Source organism: Plectropomus leopardus, chromosome 16 (assembly GCF_008729295.1).
Source record: "Plectropomus leopardus isolate mb chromosome 16, YSFRI_Pleo_2.0, whole genome shotgun sequence".
In the NCBI taxonomy this organism is placed as follows: domain Eukaryota; kingdom Metazoa; phylum Chordata; class Actinopteri; order Perciformes; family Serranidae; genus Plectropomus; species Plectropomus leopardus.
The window spans coordinates 23,884,474-23,901,190 of NC_056478.1; the positions used below are offsets into that span (position 1 = coordinate 23,884,474).

Consider the following 16,717-nt stretch of genomic DNA (forward strand, 5'->3'; position numbering starts at 1 on the left):
CAGCCTGCTGCTCCAAACTGGGGATAGATGACTGAGATATACTGTATGTAAAATAAACTAGCCTTACCAACCCACCTTCAAAAAATGCAAACTATCCCTTTAAAGCCCTGAATAACTCTTTTTACAGGACTGTATGTAAATGTATCTTTGCTCAACTGACATCTTCTCTGACTTGCTGTTAGCAGTTGAAAGAAGTAAACTTAAACTTACACATTTTATGTGACATTATTGAACATACCAGTATGGATTCCACGTTGAGAAAGTGCAGAAAAAAATCTATTATTATAAAAATACTGAAAACTTTGGAGAATTACTGTGCAACATTTTTCAGCAGATGACACACAAAAGTGTGCATGCATACAGAGTTGACCCAAACAGGATGGACAACACTGCCTCACATAAACCATAAGCACGTGCTGCATTTAGATGGATGCAGATGATAGTCATACCCACTGACAACTAACTCTACAGAGGAGGAGTGATGCAGGGCAGCATTTACCTCCGCTGTGTTTGCAGCCTTTCAGAGGGGAAGTCTAATCTTGCAGGTTATCTTAAAGCACCTTTTTCTGGTGGACCAGTGGTAATGCTATCTGTGTGTCTGAGGTGTAACTGCAATAAACAACCTGTGCTCCCTCTGAGATAGTTTTCAGTACAATTTAAGGGGGAAAAAAATCATTTCTCTAATATTGGCAAAGAAATTTTTCTATCTCCAGAAGTCGAAAGTGTTGTAGTCGCTGTTGTTCCCAAGCCAAAGTCTGTATTTTGCAGTTTCACCTGGAGACACTTAGGAAAGAACGTGTTTATGTAAGCATCCTTAAACCCTGAGTTACAGAAGCAGTAGACCAGCGGGTCCAGCAGGCAGTCAATGTAAGACAAAACCATGAGGCTGTCGTAGACCTGAACCACAACGTCCTCTGTGTCCTGCCACTCCTTCAGTCTTACGGCCAGCAGCACCGCTCTGGCTACAGTACTGGGCAGGAAGCAGATAGAGAAGACAAGGACGACAGACATGACCACGCACACTGCTCTCCTCAGTTTGGTCTTTTCACCGACCGTCTTCCTCCTTAGCCGGTTGACGATGCGTACAGTGCAGTAGACAAGGATGATGAAGGGGATGATGATCTGGGTGAAGTAGACGATCTTGAAAATAAAAGAGAAGCAACTTTGAGTGTGATCCCTCATAAAGCAAAATAGTATTCGTTTATGTGCCAGGGATGCAAAATATATATTGGCCCGATAAATTATCAGCCAATAATTGGACATTTTTATTGTTATGTAATATTCCAAATAAAATAATAGCCAATAAATAGTGCCAATAAAACAAATCCAAACTGCCTTCATCGAGATAACAAGGGCAACAACTACACACCTTGGTGGATTCAAAGGAAGACAACATAATTAAAACTGTAAATCAGCAATTCTGCTGTCCAGTGGTGTAAAGTTACTGTTTTTCTTAATAGAGTGTGATGTTTTTTATATCACAATTTCAAATGGTTCAATTTCAAAAGCTGTGATAATGTTCAAAATATAGTGTAGACTACTCTTAAACTGATATTGAGGGGGAATAAAACTAATCAGTGAAAGCTGAGCTTGATCAGCGCTGTTAATAATATTTACATGACGTGGCTTTTTTTTTTGTTTATAAAAATTAAGCGTGATGATACAGACATTCATACATCAGATGTAATTCGGACTTGCCGATGCGCATTGAACCCGCTTCACACCCATTCATATGAGTTGCTTGCCACTTTTTGTCTCTGTTAATCGTAAATTTAGTCTGCAGTTTAGTTTACACACATGATATACCGTAGAATTACATAATGTGGGAGCTTCTATGGACATGAATAACCCGTTTATGATCAGGTTTTGGGTGTATCCCATTTTCTGAAAGTAGCTTGCATATATACAGGGAATATGAATAACTGGATTTCTCTGTGCTCATGTAAACATTAAATCCCAAATGTGATCACAACTGGAATGAGCCTCATAAAGAGGTGATTGCACTTTAACACTGGGCATCATAATCTGTTTCTCTCTCTCGCTTCAAATAGATGTGTAGCTGACTACACAAGCACTGAAAGCTAGTTTTGACACTCAAATCTAAACTTTTTTATGCACTTTTATTGTTCTTTTCTGTATTTCACCATTAGGAACGGATTTAAGACTGATTAAAAGTAATTTTACGTTCACATTTGTATTTATCATATTCATCTGAAGTTTAGGGTTGTATGAGGCCAGGAGTGTTTACGGAAGGTCTGAGACAGTGAAGAGTTCATTATTTATACCCCTTAATCAAAGATTGTTTTGTTAGGTGATGAGGTTTCTGACTCATTATTTAATTTAACTACTCAGCCATCCCAGTCATCTCAAACTCTTGTTTTCATGCCATTACTTGTCTTTTGTCTTAGCAACAGTCCAAAACACAAAAGTATTTTTCTATTTGGTTTTTCAAATAGCTAATAAAACAAGCAAATATTCAGTTTTGAGTGGATTTTTGAGTAAAAATGACTTGAAATGACTTGAAAAGTGACAGAAAAGTTTCTGCTGATAAATTAATAAACTGATTGCTTAAAATGCCCAAACAGATTTGTATACTGCCTGTGGCAAGCTGTTAGTCAGGGAACTGGTGGATAGGAACAACAGTTCAAAACAGTATTGACTGTCAGCTTTATGGGAAGTCTGTGTGATGGTATGAGGCAGTGTAATTAACTCTAGTTCCTATAAAGTGCTGGATGCAGTTAGCTTTGGCAGGGCTGGTTCTCTGATGTCAGAGTTTAAATTAGTCTTTTATTTATTATCCCATAATAATGATTAAAGCCTTCTTGGTTTTCATGGCATAGGTGCTGAAATATTTACAGCTATTACTCATGCAAAATCTGCTCTATCAAAACAAAAGAAACCAATACAGTACCTCTCTGAAGACGTCTGTAACATCGTGATAAAACGTCTCAACTTCCCGGCCCAGGCTGTTGCAGCATTCAAAGGTGGTGACCATCGTGGGGATGGTGAGGGGCAGCAACAGAAGCCAGATGAGGATAGAGATTTGAGGACTTTTCTTTAGCGCTTTGACAAAATTCCTCCTCCCGAGATGCACCACGTTGAAGTAGCGGTCGAGGGACAGGGTGATGAGGAAGGCAATGCTGGCTCCTCGGTTGAGGAACAGCATGAAGAGCATCGTCTTACACAACACTTTATTCTGGCTGCGTCTCTGGCCATGATGGTAATGGTAGGCCTTGGCAGGAAGACAGGCCACCAGCAAGAAGTCAGCAACCACAATATTGAACAGGAAGATACTTTTGTTCTTCCAGAACTTGAACCTAAAGTGGAAGTAATTGACAAAACAGTTATTAGCTTCACTGTTTCAAAGTTTATTCTGCATCGAGAGTAAACATAACAGAGCAGAAAGCCTGATGCTGACCCTGTCGTTCAGAGTCTCTGCACACAGCAATGTGTGGCAGTTCACTCATTTAACATGTCCTATTTGCCACAGCTCTTCTTTTTGCACTGTATATTTGGGGGTGGAAATATACAATGGTGCCAAGGAACACACTGACTCTTTGCCATTTCAGCACTTACCCACAGCACAGTGTGTTCCACATTTATCACATTTATCACTTTATCCCTGCTCAGAAACCTTAATCTGTATCAGAATGATCTGGTTTGGAAATCCTATGTTTTGCTATCCAGGATCAGATAATCCATCTGACTTTTGTGCTTTTTTTTTCAAAGCAACACTGGTATGGATCACCCTCATCCAGATAAAAACTTTTTTTAAGATTTCCAAACACAGGTTATGTACTCTAAATGTGTCTATTGTGTATCACAATGTAGGGTACTAGCTATGGAAGAAACAACAGGTATAATAGCCAGTATGGGGTTGCTATAATTATTTTTATATAAAAAAAGAAAGAAAACAGCCAGGTAATCTAATCATATTTTGGCTATGGAATAGAATTGCATCTCAAATTGGAGGAAAGATCAAATTAAAAGAAAAAAAGATTCTTAAATCTGATCTGATCCAAAAAGTCAAGATTATTCTGATCTCCAGCAGAAAGGTGGATTCACAGTGGATTTCAGGAACAAAATGCAATTAGACTTGGTCATTTATGTGTTTACTCAACAGTAAATGCAATAATGCACCTATGGTGATAAGTGCCAGTTGCAGTGTGTTTGATAGCAGAATGCCTACATTGTGGTATGTATTCCTGTTTAGAGCACTTGTCTTTCGGGTTTGGTATTTTTAAGAATTTTAAGATAATTTGATTCTAATCTGATTCTGGACAGGAAAACATGGATGTCCAAATCAGGATCATTCTGATCAGATAAAAACATTTTAGAAGGTTTGATCCTGATCATAACCAAAATTGGATTTCATGATATTCCGATATCAGAATTCCTCTGTTGTTTTTTTTTCTTTCTTTCTAACAACTGGTTTTCAAGATTTGATCCCAAACCAGTCAGGTTTCTTCTGAGCAACTCGGCCAGATTAGCACACTGTGCACTCTGTGAAAAATGAATTCACCAGGGGTAAATATTGTTTGGTTCACAAGTGACGTAACTATTTAGGGAAATAAAACTGATACACATGTTTTCCATTTTAAAGTAGTGTCCTGAATTTGCAAAGAGGTTCCAAAATCACTGCATTTTAAATAGTCTTTGCCCTTTTACAGAAAATGTATATGTGCATGAATCCTATACAACCTAAACAACACATTTGAGGAGTGCATGCAAGTTGTAAGGATAAGTTCAGCATTTTCCATTGCTGAAATTCACTTTTAATTAACATATTTTGCCAATGCACGAGAATCCAAACAGGATGTTCTCACTGCCCCCTCTTCTACTCACTGCTGTGAACATGCAACCAGGGGCGTTTCTAGGATTTGAGGACGGGGGACCTCAGTAGGAGGTTTAGGGGGGTCCTTAGTCGGGAACTTTTTTTTAAATAAACAAGCTCTATTTCAGTGCTTTTTTTCCCCCCACTCCGGCACCTTATTTACCCATAAAAGCTTTTTTCTTTTTTTTTTACTTTCAAGATTAATTATGAAATGGGGTGAGAAAAATATAAATATGTAGTTGTGAGTAATTAGTATTGAATACAGAATACTTAACAAATAGTAATGAACTGTAACTGAGTACATTTATTCAAGTACAACTATAAGCAGAATGATAGATAATAGTTTTATTTTTTGTTATTAGGCCTGTTCTTTTTGTAGAGAAATATATATTGCCTATATATTTAAATCAGGGGCTATTTATAAAACATTTAGGACTGAAGCCTCATACACCCAGGCCTAAGACGCCACTGTATGTATCTATTAGGATTTCTTCCTGCAAAGTCATTAAACTGCTGTTTAATGACTGTTTGAAAATGTGTCAGATCGTTAAATGAATCAAGACACAGCTTGATCACAGTGGGAGAGATGCTCACCACCACAATCTGACCATTTAAATGAGAAAATTGTCAGTCTCTTACTAGCTACTACTATGACTAGTAGTTAAAAAATTGTCTGGATATATCTATACCGTAACCCAGGCGACCTCACTGACCTTGTGTTATCAAGGTTTGAATCACTTAGCGAGGCAAAATGCCAAGAAATTCTCAGCCGATGAGTCGCACAAACATCAGTTATCAAGATCAAGTTCTTGGTTGTTTGTAAAGTTTCCATCTCTGAATGCTTTCCCTGGCTTTTCAACAATCCCCACTGTACATATTACTTTTGAACACCCTCAGAAAATAGTGGAAAAGACAGGCACATACTTGAAGACGAAGATGTAGAGGACAGACAGGTTGAGTGGCAGACCCAGCAGGAACTCTCCAATCATCAGCCAGGAGAGGGCTTTGTATGTGGTTGCGTTGGGTCCCCTGCAGTGGTCAATAGTTTCATTTGTAGACATGTTTCTCTGGCTGAACATAACAGTCTCGAAGGTAGCAATACTTAAACAGCAGTAAAAGAAGTTGCAGTCAAATAAGTCCTGTTTTATGAACGAGAGAAAAGGGTTATAGGTGTTTCCAGGCAGGCATCACAGAGTTAAATCCTTCGTTTTGGAGGTGGTTGTAGTTGCCTCTGACCCAGAATCTTCTCTGCTCAGGCACCGATTCCCCTTCTCACTGTGATTTGTCAAATTCAACAGTCCCCTTCTGAGAGCCTTACAGTGATTCTGAAGCTCTGTGACGACTAAGCTTGCCGTGCTAAAACATGCTGAGGAGACATGCACAGTAAACCCGGCATGAACTGAAAAAAAGGGCTGAATACAGAGGAGAGAAAACACCCTGTCTCAGTGAGTCTGTTAGCCCTTTTTATGTGAGGCTGCCACTGATCCTTTCGAGAGGAAGAAGTTGTTGTCAGCTGGAGGTGTGGTTTAAAGGGGGGGGCTTAACTTAAGCTTACTCAGTTTGGAAGATGCTAGTTTCTACTTTAAACATAAAAATGTCTTAATGGTACAAGTTTCAAGGCACTTGTAAGTAGATGACTAAAAAGAAAGGAGGACATGCCCTTTACAGTTTCTATATTACACAGAAAGTGGTGACTGGAAAAGTGGCTGTTAACGGTGTTTTCCAGGAGTATGGGAAGAAACGCCTGTGAAATTCCTCAGGTGGCTGTCCATACGAAACCATCATGCCTCCACATGTCTAGCTTTATTATTGGATATGGTGACGACAGGACTTAGAAAACATTGTCCTTCAAGGAAAATGACATAGCGAGTTCTGCTGGTACAAGATCATCTTGATGTCATACAGGTAGGATAGATAAAATCTTGTATGAAATATACTGTTGTTTGTACTGTATATATATATTTATTATGATTAGAGAAGCTGCATAACATGCCATAACATTTAAATTGTGATTATTAAGGATGAGCTTAAAGGAAAACTTTAGCCCCAAAATGACCATTTTTTCTATAAAATGACCATTTTTTCTATCTTACTAACAACCCCCCCCCCCCACATTCATTTTTTTTCTTGTACACTTCCTTCGGAAGAATTTCAGTCAAAATGACCACGTTGTTTTTCCACTGGGTTGTTCATGGGGAGCGCTGTTGGAATATAACAGTAAAACACCAGGTGCCGTGAAAGTGAAACTTAACACTTAACATTCATTGTGCTACTTCTACAGCACTATCCAACCTGTGACTCAAAATGCTGCTCAGGAAAAAAGAGATCTTGAAGTCTCAACTTAGAGAGTGAAGTTTGCTGGAAGTGAGAGATTTGCTTGAAGTGAAATACCAATAATCATATGGGGCGGGGGGGTTTCTTAAAGCATGAAAACAGCGTCACAGGAATATGATGCATGTGTATTCGTAATGACAAAATCCCATTTAATAAGTTGATGGGGAATTGATATGACTGGACATAACTCTTGATTGAACATGTTGTACTTTTATTCAGTTGAAAGGTTTCTGGGGAATATCACGGTTCAGTTGAAGTACTCATCACCAAATTGTGAAAATAATGGTGAAATGACGCTGTGATTGAAGTCATCTTTCTCAATCACATCCTCCATGGTGAAAGCTGGTTTTAGAGCAGAACTAGAAATACTGAAAACAGATTTGCAAACAGCCCCAAAGTGATTTCTCAACCCTCGTAGGTGTCGAAGGGTTTCTCTAGTTTGACTCAAATACTCTTTTACACCTTTTGTCAAACCAGATGATGAATAATAAAATATTATTAATGGAGGCTCCAGTCCAGAGATTCAGCTTTCTTCGTACATTGCACCATGTAGATATTTAAGATAAACAGGGAGGGGCAGACATCTTGTTTGGAAATGTTTGTTCAACAAACTCAAACGGCGTGGCCAGATTATTTGATAAATACTTCAAATTCTTCCTAGTGATGTTAAATGAATACAGGAAAAGCTCATGGCTAGGTTGGGTCAGCTTTTAAACATCTACTTGACCCATCTGCCTTCTTGTCTGCTACTTTTTTCACTGACAAGCTGTATACTAATGATTTAAAACTTGAATTGCTGTAAAGCCATGCATTTAGTTGCAGACTTCACCTTCCTACAAGTGAAGTCTGCAAAAAGTGAAGTCTGTGAGCATGACGAAGTTTTAGCACTTTGTCACGCTCTGTCCTAGACAAAGTGTTATATTGCACGAAAGAGCAATGCCGCACAGGTTCTGCAACAAACCACATGTCCAAACACAGCAAGTGCATTTAGACATTCTGTGTGTTGCACCTCTGACCACAGCAGTGCCTCTTTTAATAGTTATTGCGACATTGCTTGTCTACCACAGAAATGTTGTGTACTGTCCCTGTTTAACATTGCAGCATTATTCCTAACAACCTCTTTTTAAAGGTAGAAAGATGGGTAACAATTCTTTCACATTTGCAGAAGCATTAAGAAAATTAATTATAGAGTTCTATTTGTGTTTTTGCACAGTATTAAAGTGACGCAGCAGCAAGAGGAAGTTAAAACACAGATGCAGAGTGTAGATAAGAGACCTAAAAGATAATAGCAACCTTTTGAATTCAGAGAATCATTGATAATTTTAGACGTGCTCTTAGGGGGATTTATCTGCTTTACAAAAACAAATGAATAGCTTTGTTGCTTGTTCTTGTAGCTAACATAATACAATCAAATACTATATTTTACAATATTTTAAACTATGGCCTTAAAAATTCCCAAAAGTTAAATCAGGACCCTAAAATGGATAGGCCAAATAAAGCACTTTGACTGGTTGTTAGTTGTGATAAAATGACCATAGACAGAATCATAATGTTTTCAGAGCAAATGCTGCCTCAATTGGCTAGTTTTAACCACCTCAGAAAACACCCACCTAAAAACATCAATATCAGTTCAGTAGACACTATATTAAGAAAATTCTCACAGCTTTACTTTGCCGCCAGAAAACCCTAACCACCAACAAATTGAAGGCATTGTCTCAAAGACACCAGACTCCTCTGACAAAAACAGTAATTTAACCTTACAAAACACTGGAGTTGCTGGTCTTCCACTGCCTCAATCAGTTAAAGTAAAAGGTAAAGTGGAGAAAATGTTCAAATATAGCATACACTTTAACTGATATTGATATTTTTTTAGGTAGGTCTTAGTTGCTGAAATACATTTTGCACCATCCCCCGTCCACAGCAGTACATTGCTTAGCTTCTGAGGTGGTAGATTTAGTTTATCAACGATGCTAGCTAACCAACATAACACATAGAATTAACACAACAGAAACCTAGGACAGGTTGGACCACCATGTTAGACTATATAGCTTTAAACGTTAGTTACACCTCAAAATCAAAACAGAAATAAACAAGTTAGCTGAGTTCTCATGTCTATGCTATTCAAATCAGTTGCCAGTTGTCTACCAACTGTTGTAAACATGACATCATGTTGATTCGTCCTTTGTAAGGGCAATGTCATCTAATTCCTTTTCGACTGCTAATTGCTTTCCACATTTCTATATTACTCTGCGTAGCCTTCTAACCACAGAAACTGATAACAAACTAATTAGCAAGCTGAGTCTGAGTCTGAGTTTATTTCATTGCAAACAAATAAAGATATTAGTAAAAATAATAATAATGTAAAAAAAAGAGTCTCCATCATGGGGTCCCAAGCTAGCTATAGGGGACTAAACTGATGTGTTCATTGATGTTTCTAGCGGAAAAAATCTGCTGACCCTAAAACATACATTTATGTTATAATGACGTCAATTGACTAGAAACAAAAAAAAAAGATTACTGGTTACTATACAAATTCAGAGAAATTGGAGCAATGTCCTTGCCACAGCAAGTGACACAGTAATTCACAGTAATTCAGGCCATGTAGCTCAGTCATCTTCCTCCGCTTTTACACTAAAGACAGGCACTGCTCAGATCAATGCAATTCATTTCAATGCAGAATGTGGCTGTGCTCTTCTTAGCAGCTGCACAGGCCATTCAGTCAAAGCGTGTGCTGTCCTGATTTTCGGTTATGCTTTGTGGTTAAACTAAATTTAGAAAAGTTTTGACGGCCCCAATATGTGGTCTGAATTTTTTCTTACATTAGAGCACTTGCAACACAGACATTCAAACATTCAAGATAAGAAACAAGGATGCATATTTAACAAAATAGTGTGTTCACCAAAGACAACTTGCTCAAGACCTTTGAACATACATTTGTTCTGTTATGAAGCTCCATATTTAATTTTAGGATTTACTGACCTAATTAAAACCCTTCATTTACTTTATTTATTTGAGCACAGCAATTTCTGTTTACTCTTCAGGACATGATTGGGGTCAGAAACAGCCTTAATATGTTTCTTTTGTTGCGCTATAACTTGAGCAGGTCTTCATTTGGTGGAGCAGTTATAACTTTAAAGTTTGTTTATCTGTACTCTTCAGTCTTGCAGGACTTGGGTAAAAACTCATGGCAGAGAACATCAGAGCATGATGTACAGAAAATAAGCTCAGTTAACATTCCAGTGTAGTCCTGCCCCTCCTAGATAGATGCTTAGTAGGCTGAAAAAATGCTCAACATAATGCTTATTACAGTACATGAACAAACTGCTTGTGCAACCAGTGTAAAAAAAAAAGACTAGTCCATTTTAAAAGGAGAACCATGCATGCTCATGTGACATATCTTGCATTATGTACCTCCAGAATGTGCACAAAGAGCTGCCTGAGGCCTCTGTTCCGATAAGACGGCCACAACTTATCTTGTCTTCTTTTCGTGCAACAAAAGAAGCCTCTATAATTTCCTGCACAAATGTTTTTGTCTTCATGCGTCAGGTATTAGTGGGAATCCTCTTACATTAAAGCCACAGTAATGATGGCAGCCGTATACAGACACTTCCGTTGTTTACTTTGTCTGTACTTAGAGCAAGGTGCTCTGGGAGACATGTCTATTAAATTTATTATAATCAGTATGAAAGGAAATACCAAGAAGCATTTCTGGGCAGCAGTTTAGACTCAGCTTGTGTTTCCTCCCACATGCTATCGCTTAGAAATGTTTTTTTTTTCTTTTTTTTATTTCACATTTTAATCTGATTTTCTTTCTCCTTCTATCTCTTTGTCTCTTGCTTAGACTCTTTCAAAGGTTTGATGTTTCCTGTCTGTGTGCCCTTGCAGTGGATCGACTTGTCGCCAGTGCTGATTGCCATGAGCTCTGAGAAGGTACTTTAATGACTGGTGCTTCCTTTGAATATTTGAATCAGGTCAAATCTCAAAAGTCTAGTCGAAAGTAATAAAGTCTCAGTCACTCAGCTTTTTACATTGTACTGAAGATAGGTTGGAAAGAAAGCACCACTAGGTTCCGCTAGTTTTGCTAAGGACACTTGAGTCATATTTGAATTTTGTGGTGCATGTGAAGTGAAGGGTTTTGTTTTAACTTTTACGTATAAAATGAAAGCAGAGTGTCAGGCAGTGACAGTAAAACTTATAAGTTCATTCCGCTGGGTCTAAGAGTTTGCTTCTGCGTAGTGAGGGATTGACATTATAATAATGTGGCACACTGATTGACAAGAACGTTTCAAAATGGCACGTTTCCAAAAAGGTTGCTGAACCCTGTCTTAAAGATATCGAGAACCGATATCCAGCCCTATTGGCACCCAAGGATTTATCGCACCCAGAATCCTGGTGTTGTCATAGATAATCTCTCTGTCAATATGTGTTTCCCCCAAACCTTTTCCTTCACCAAACCACGGAGGGGTGAGCTGTGCACTATTCGAGGGGAAAAATGACTTCACCACAACATTATATAATATTTAAAGTAGTTTCTTTATCAATTCAGTACGGATTTTAAGTTGAAAAAATCTCACAAACACATCTTTTTATGCAAATCGTTCAGGGCGGGTCTGAGAAAAGTCAAAACGTCAGCCACTGTTTGTGAACAATTGTTCACAAACAGTGGCTGACGTGTGAACAGTGTGAACACACTGTGTGAACAATTCTGAAATCATCTCATCAACTCATTGAGATGAAGCATCCGTCACCCCAGTCTTGGGAAATATCGGTGACTTAATGATGACCAAAAGTTTTGCATAAACACTAGCTTGTTGTGCAGTTCTCCTGCCCCCAAGTGGCCTAAAAATCAATCAAGCCAAAGATTTAACCAAGTAACTTCATCCAGATGCTCCTCTGAGACTTCTTTATACAAATATGTTTGTTTTCCCCTCAGAGTGGACAAACACTTGAAATCTCTCACACCACCAGGCCTGGAAATATGGAAGGAAACACTCTCTAAACATAGATTTTGGGAAAAAGTATGTTACGCAAGATGTATCAGATTAATTTTTAATTTAATTAATTTTGCATTTTTTTTGTGCATTTGTCATCTGATCCAGTTTTGTATGTGCACCATGGTTAATACTGCAGTATAAGGTGATACTTTAATCCATTTATATGACTACATTTGAGGTGATTCAGAGAGCTCCTCTCACACTCACACAGTAGAATCTGTGTTGTATTTTTTAAAGTTTGGTAATTTGAGTCATGCAGAGCTTCTAAATATTGTTCCAAATCATTGTTTTTATTTTTGGTAGCTTCAATAGAGTTAACAGTATTGGCTCTCATTATTCTATTACTGCAATCACAAAAGTCTCATTATGTCTTCTTTTTCCCATCACATGCTTCCTTTTATTCCCATCCCTGGCCTGCCTTTCCGTCTCTGGGATTTGTTTGCGGCCCCACAGCTCCCAGTTTCCCCAGTGTCCTCTCCTCAATCAGATGGACAGAGGCCTGAGGATCATTCTGTCCCTCCACGTCCCAGCAGCCAGGGTAAGCACCAGCCTCTGCCTCCCGAAATCATGTCAGCACCACGTCTCTATTTACACAGACAAAACAACCCATCTTATCTGACCCAGATTTCACATTAACTTGTAGAGTCCTGTTATGTGAAAGATTTCAAAATGTCAGACTTAAGCAACTTGAAAAGGGTTTAAACTGGGATGAATCTGCTGAAGGGTAACAGACTGCACCACTGATTGTTAAGAAAAGTCACAAACTAATTTTAACATGCTATAATCACATACAGTCAGTGTCAGAGACAGTTTCATAATGTAGTACTTCTCTTTATCTGTATACATTTACTACATTCCTTTTAAAATACAGTCAATCAGTTACTGTGTACGATAAATATGTCATTATATTTGTATTTTTTATGCTATATTTTAATCTATTTTATCTTTACACTTTTTAATGTCTTAGATTCCTCTTTTAATTTGTGTGATCACATTTTTAATAAGCATTTAGATCCTTAGATCCAAGATTTCCACCACCAACCACTGATCTCTGTAGTTCTGCATATAACAAGAAATAACAAAGAGGAATAACGTGATAATAAATGTACATTATGACATTCTTCGTGAAGGGTAAAACATGAGCGCCATCCACTAGCCAAAAAGACAATGGTCATGTATTTGTAAAATCTGTATATTTACTGTTGTACATTGATAATCAGCCAGAGGACATAAATACATTTTGCACATATAGTTGTTTTACTTTAAGCCACCTTAAAAGGTTTTTGCATTCGTCCATAAAGACCCAGTGTGAGGTAGGTCATCAGATACCACAAAGAAAATATGGCAATTCATGAATAAAATTACATTATATAAGTATTTGAAAAAACAAATGAACCTATTTTTGACTTTTGAAGTAAAAATCCAACCTGCTGTATTAGCCAAAACCGCCAAAGTGGATAAAAACATCACAATGAATTACAATTTTAAATCGGGTGTTTTGTATGTAATTATTAATACAGCCAACATAGAAATTAAAGGGACAGTTAACCCCAAAATTAAAAGTGCATATTTCCTTTTTACCTGTGGTGCTGTTTATTAGTCCAGATCGTTTTGGTGGGAGTTGCCGAGTGCTGGAGATATTGGCTGTAGAAATGTCTGCTTCCCTCGAATTTAATGAAGTAGATGGCACTCAACTTGCAGTGCTCAAAGTGCTGAAAATATGTTTTTAAATCGACAGCAATGAGTCTTCAGAATTGACCCATTTACACAAGATAATCCACAGACCTGTAAGCAGTTTCATGTAGGCATCTATTTATTTTCTCCACTGACCTACACCTGGTGATCATATTATTGTGCAGAAGGGAAGATGCTCACACCAAAACAATCTAAATTTAAATAGCACTACAGGTAACAGGGGAAATATTTAGTTTTGATTTTGGGTTGAACTGTCCCTATAAAGTTCAACAATAGAACAATGTTTTACACACCAACTACATGTTCACCTGTAAGTTCAAGTCCCCTCACTCTTGCCTTGCAATCCTATTTCTGATTAATTTTTGCAAGCAGAATAATAGATATTTTTTTTGTTATCCTTTATGATGGTCATAAAGCCAGCATACTTTGATTTGCAGTTTATTGAAGTCACCTTGCAGATTTTGTGGTTGCTGGTGTGTGTCAAACATTTACCTCTTTTATATAATTTGGAGCCACAAAGGTACAGTCCAGAGAGCTTTGTTTTAGCGACTGAGACTGTTTTTCCTCCTTGTATTAATAGCTTGGCTTTTCAAACACAATTGAGAATAATCAAAACCACACCTACTCCTTATCCCAGGACAGAAGTTTCAAGATTGCTTAAATGCATGCTGACTCACATCTGAATTTCATGGGAATGTTTGTGTGACAGCTGCGTTCTTATCAGCTGAGGTATGCCGTTGGTTATCAAGCTTCAAACACATTTATAAGAGATCCGACCAGCAAGTCAATTCAAAAAATGTAACAGTTTTACATTAACATAATTTCCTGAGCAAGAGGACCATTAAATATCAGACAGTAGAAATGTTCTCAAAGATAAAGATGTATTCATACATTCACATATTACAATAGTAAAATCACATAAAAAAACAAACAAACAAGTATTTACATATCACCCGAAACGCTGGGTCATGAAATGTTAACTTATGACAGTCTCTGTGATCTCTGCTCTGTTACACAATTCTGTTACCAGAATGACAAGCATTTCAACTTAACTTTACTCAGTTGAGTAATAGTTGGGAGTATGATTTTAAAGCATGTATTGGAACAAACAAACAAACAAACAAAAAACTAATTACAATTTGTTGTCATCATTGAATTCGTAAGATGTTTGCACACATAATTCCTTATACTGAACTTAATCTGTTTCATGGGGTCATATAAACCTAAAAAACATTAATTGCAGTAGTATTGGCAGTGCCTATGTTTATATTTAGCAGTAAATGATGCTAATACAGCTGAAATAATGCCACATTTATGGCAGGATGTCTTGTAATAACTAATGTGTTAAGAGCACTTGCGTCTTGAATAATTCAAATTCATGAATTTTAGAATAAGGAACAGTTGAATTCTAGTATTCATCTCTAACTTTGTATGTGTTGGTAATTTAAGTTTTTTAGTTATACAATTGGTGACAGTAAAGAAGAGATTTTGGAGCCCACAAAAAAGTCATGTCCTCGTTGTAATTTGGCTGATTGGTACTTTTCAGTTAGACTTTATAGATATATGTCATTAATGTGGACACAAAATTAAAAACAAGAATGAAGCACATGTATTTACAAGCAACTGATATATGTTGTGAACAAACAGCTCTGCTCTGCTCAGGTCACATCTGCACAACTGAACAAACAAAGTATACAAAAGCACAAATGCAGGGTGTTAAAGTTTAGTTTGTCTGAAAACTTTGACATAATCTTTACACTCTAGGTGACCTTAAGGCATGTGTTCCTCTCTTTGCTCTGTAAATATTTGCCATGTTTGCATGCACATAGAGGTACACATAGTCCGTTTTGTAGATGTGACATTTGCGTAGACAAATAGGTTGTGTATACAGCAGGCGTGGGGATTTAAGTCACATGACTGGACTGAAGTCAGACTCGAGTCACAAATTTGATGACTTTAGACTCGAAAGAAAGACTTGCAGTTGGACATCGACTTAAAGTTAAAGCCATTATTTCCCAAAATGAGATGAGGTACATACAAGACAGGACAGACACATACAAAAATCCATTACTTTACTATGATTAAGTTCAGTTACACTTGTTTTGATAAAAAAAAATCTTAACAATAAAATACAGTGTTTAAGAATCATTCACATGAGTTTTTAACATTTGTATTATGATTGCTGTTTTGTTAAAATTACAGAATATGTACTCATTACTTGTTTAGCACTAAAACAAATTAGCACTTTGGACTTTTCTCTGGACTTGCCTGTCTTGACTTGAGACTTGACTTGACTCATCACCTGCTAATAGTTTAGTCACACTTGTTTTGACAAAGTTGTTTTAACAAAAAAATAAAAATTTTAAAAAAGTTAATGTTCATGATTTTTGTAAATTTTATATAATAGTACTTGGTTGTTAAAATGACATTATATTTGGTGAAAAGCACATTATGACTTGTTCAAGACTCGAAAATCAAAGTTTAGGACTTTGGACTTGCTTGTATTCACTTGGGACTTGAACTGGGACTTAAGTGCATTATGTCAAAAGATACCTGTGAAATAATGACTTAGTCCCACCCCTGGTATACAATGTATCAGTGTCATCAATCTTGTTTTCACAAAGTGTAGTCTTGGTAAAAAAAAAAAAAAAAGGCATTTAAGTCCTCTACAAAGTAGCTGAGAGATCTTTTTTTCTGCTTTTCCTCTAACTATGTTAAACCCTACAAAGTTTCCCTCCGTTGTGTCTTCACTTAGATTTCATGATCAGTTCACCTTGCCAAGGACATTGCACAATATTCCACAGCACAAATGTCTCATATTGTTGCAGTGTGTCACTATTTCAAACAAAACTATGACAAA

General features: G+C 37.2%; 1 protein-coding gene across 1 annotated transcript; it reads right to left on the reverse strand.

The window, feature by feature from the left end:
* Positions 1-10: 10 nt before the first annotated feature.
* LOC121955167 (12-(S)-hydroxy-5,8,10,14-eicosatetraenoic acid receptor-like) lies at positions 11-6,307 on the reverse strand. Its single transcript, XM_042503008.1, has 4 exons — positions 6,235-6,307; positions 5,759-6,181; positions 2,912-3,317; positions 11-1,140 (listed from the first exon to the last, which is right to left on the reverse strand). The coding sequence occupies exons 2-4, from the start codon at positions 5,911-5,913 to the stop codon at positions 673-675; spliced, it is 1,029 nt and encodes a 342-aa protein (XP_042358942.1). The 5' UTR covers positions 5,914-6,181; positions 6,235-6,307; the 3' UTR covers positions 11-672.
* Positions 6,308-16,717: the final 10,410 nt, after the last annotated feature.

Bases quoted from the DNA above. Each gene is read 5' to 3' on its own strand.
- LOC121955167 (XM_042503008.1), bottom strand. From the start codon at position 5,913: ATGTTCAGCCAGAGAAACATGTCTACAAATGAAACTATTGACCACTGC. The intron at 3,318-5,758 runs GTATGTGCCTGT...CTTCCACTTTAG, and splicing joins CTCTACATCTTCGTCTTCAA to GTTCAAGTTCTGGAAGAACA. The intron at 1,141-2,911 runs GTACTGTATTGG...TTTATTTTCAAG, and splicing joins TTACAGACGTCTTCAGAGAG to ATCGTCTACTTCACCCAGAT.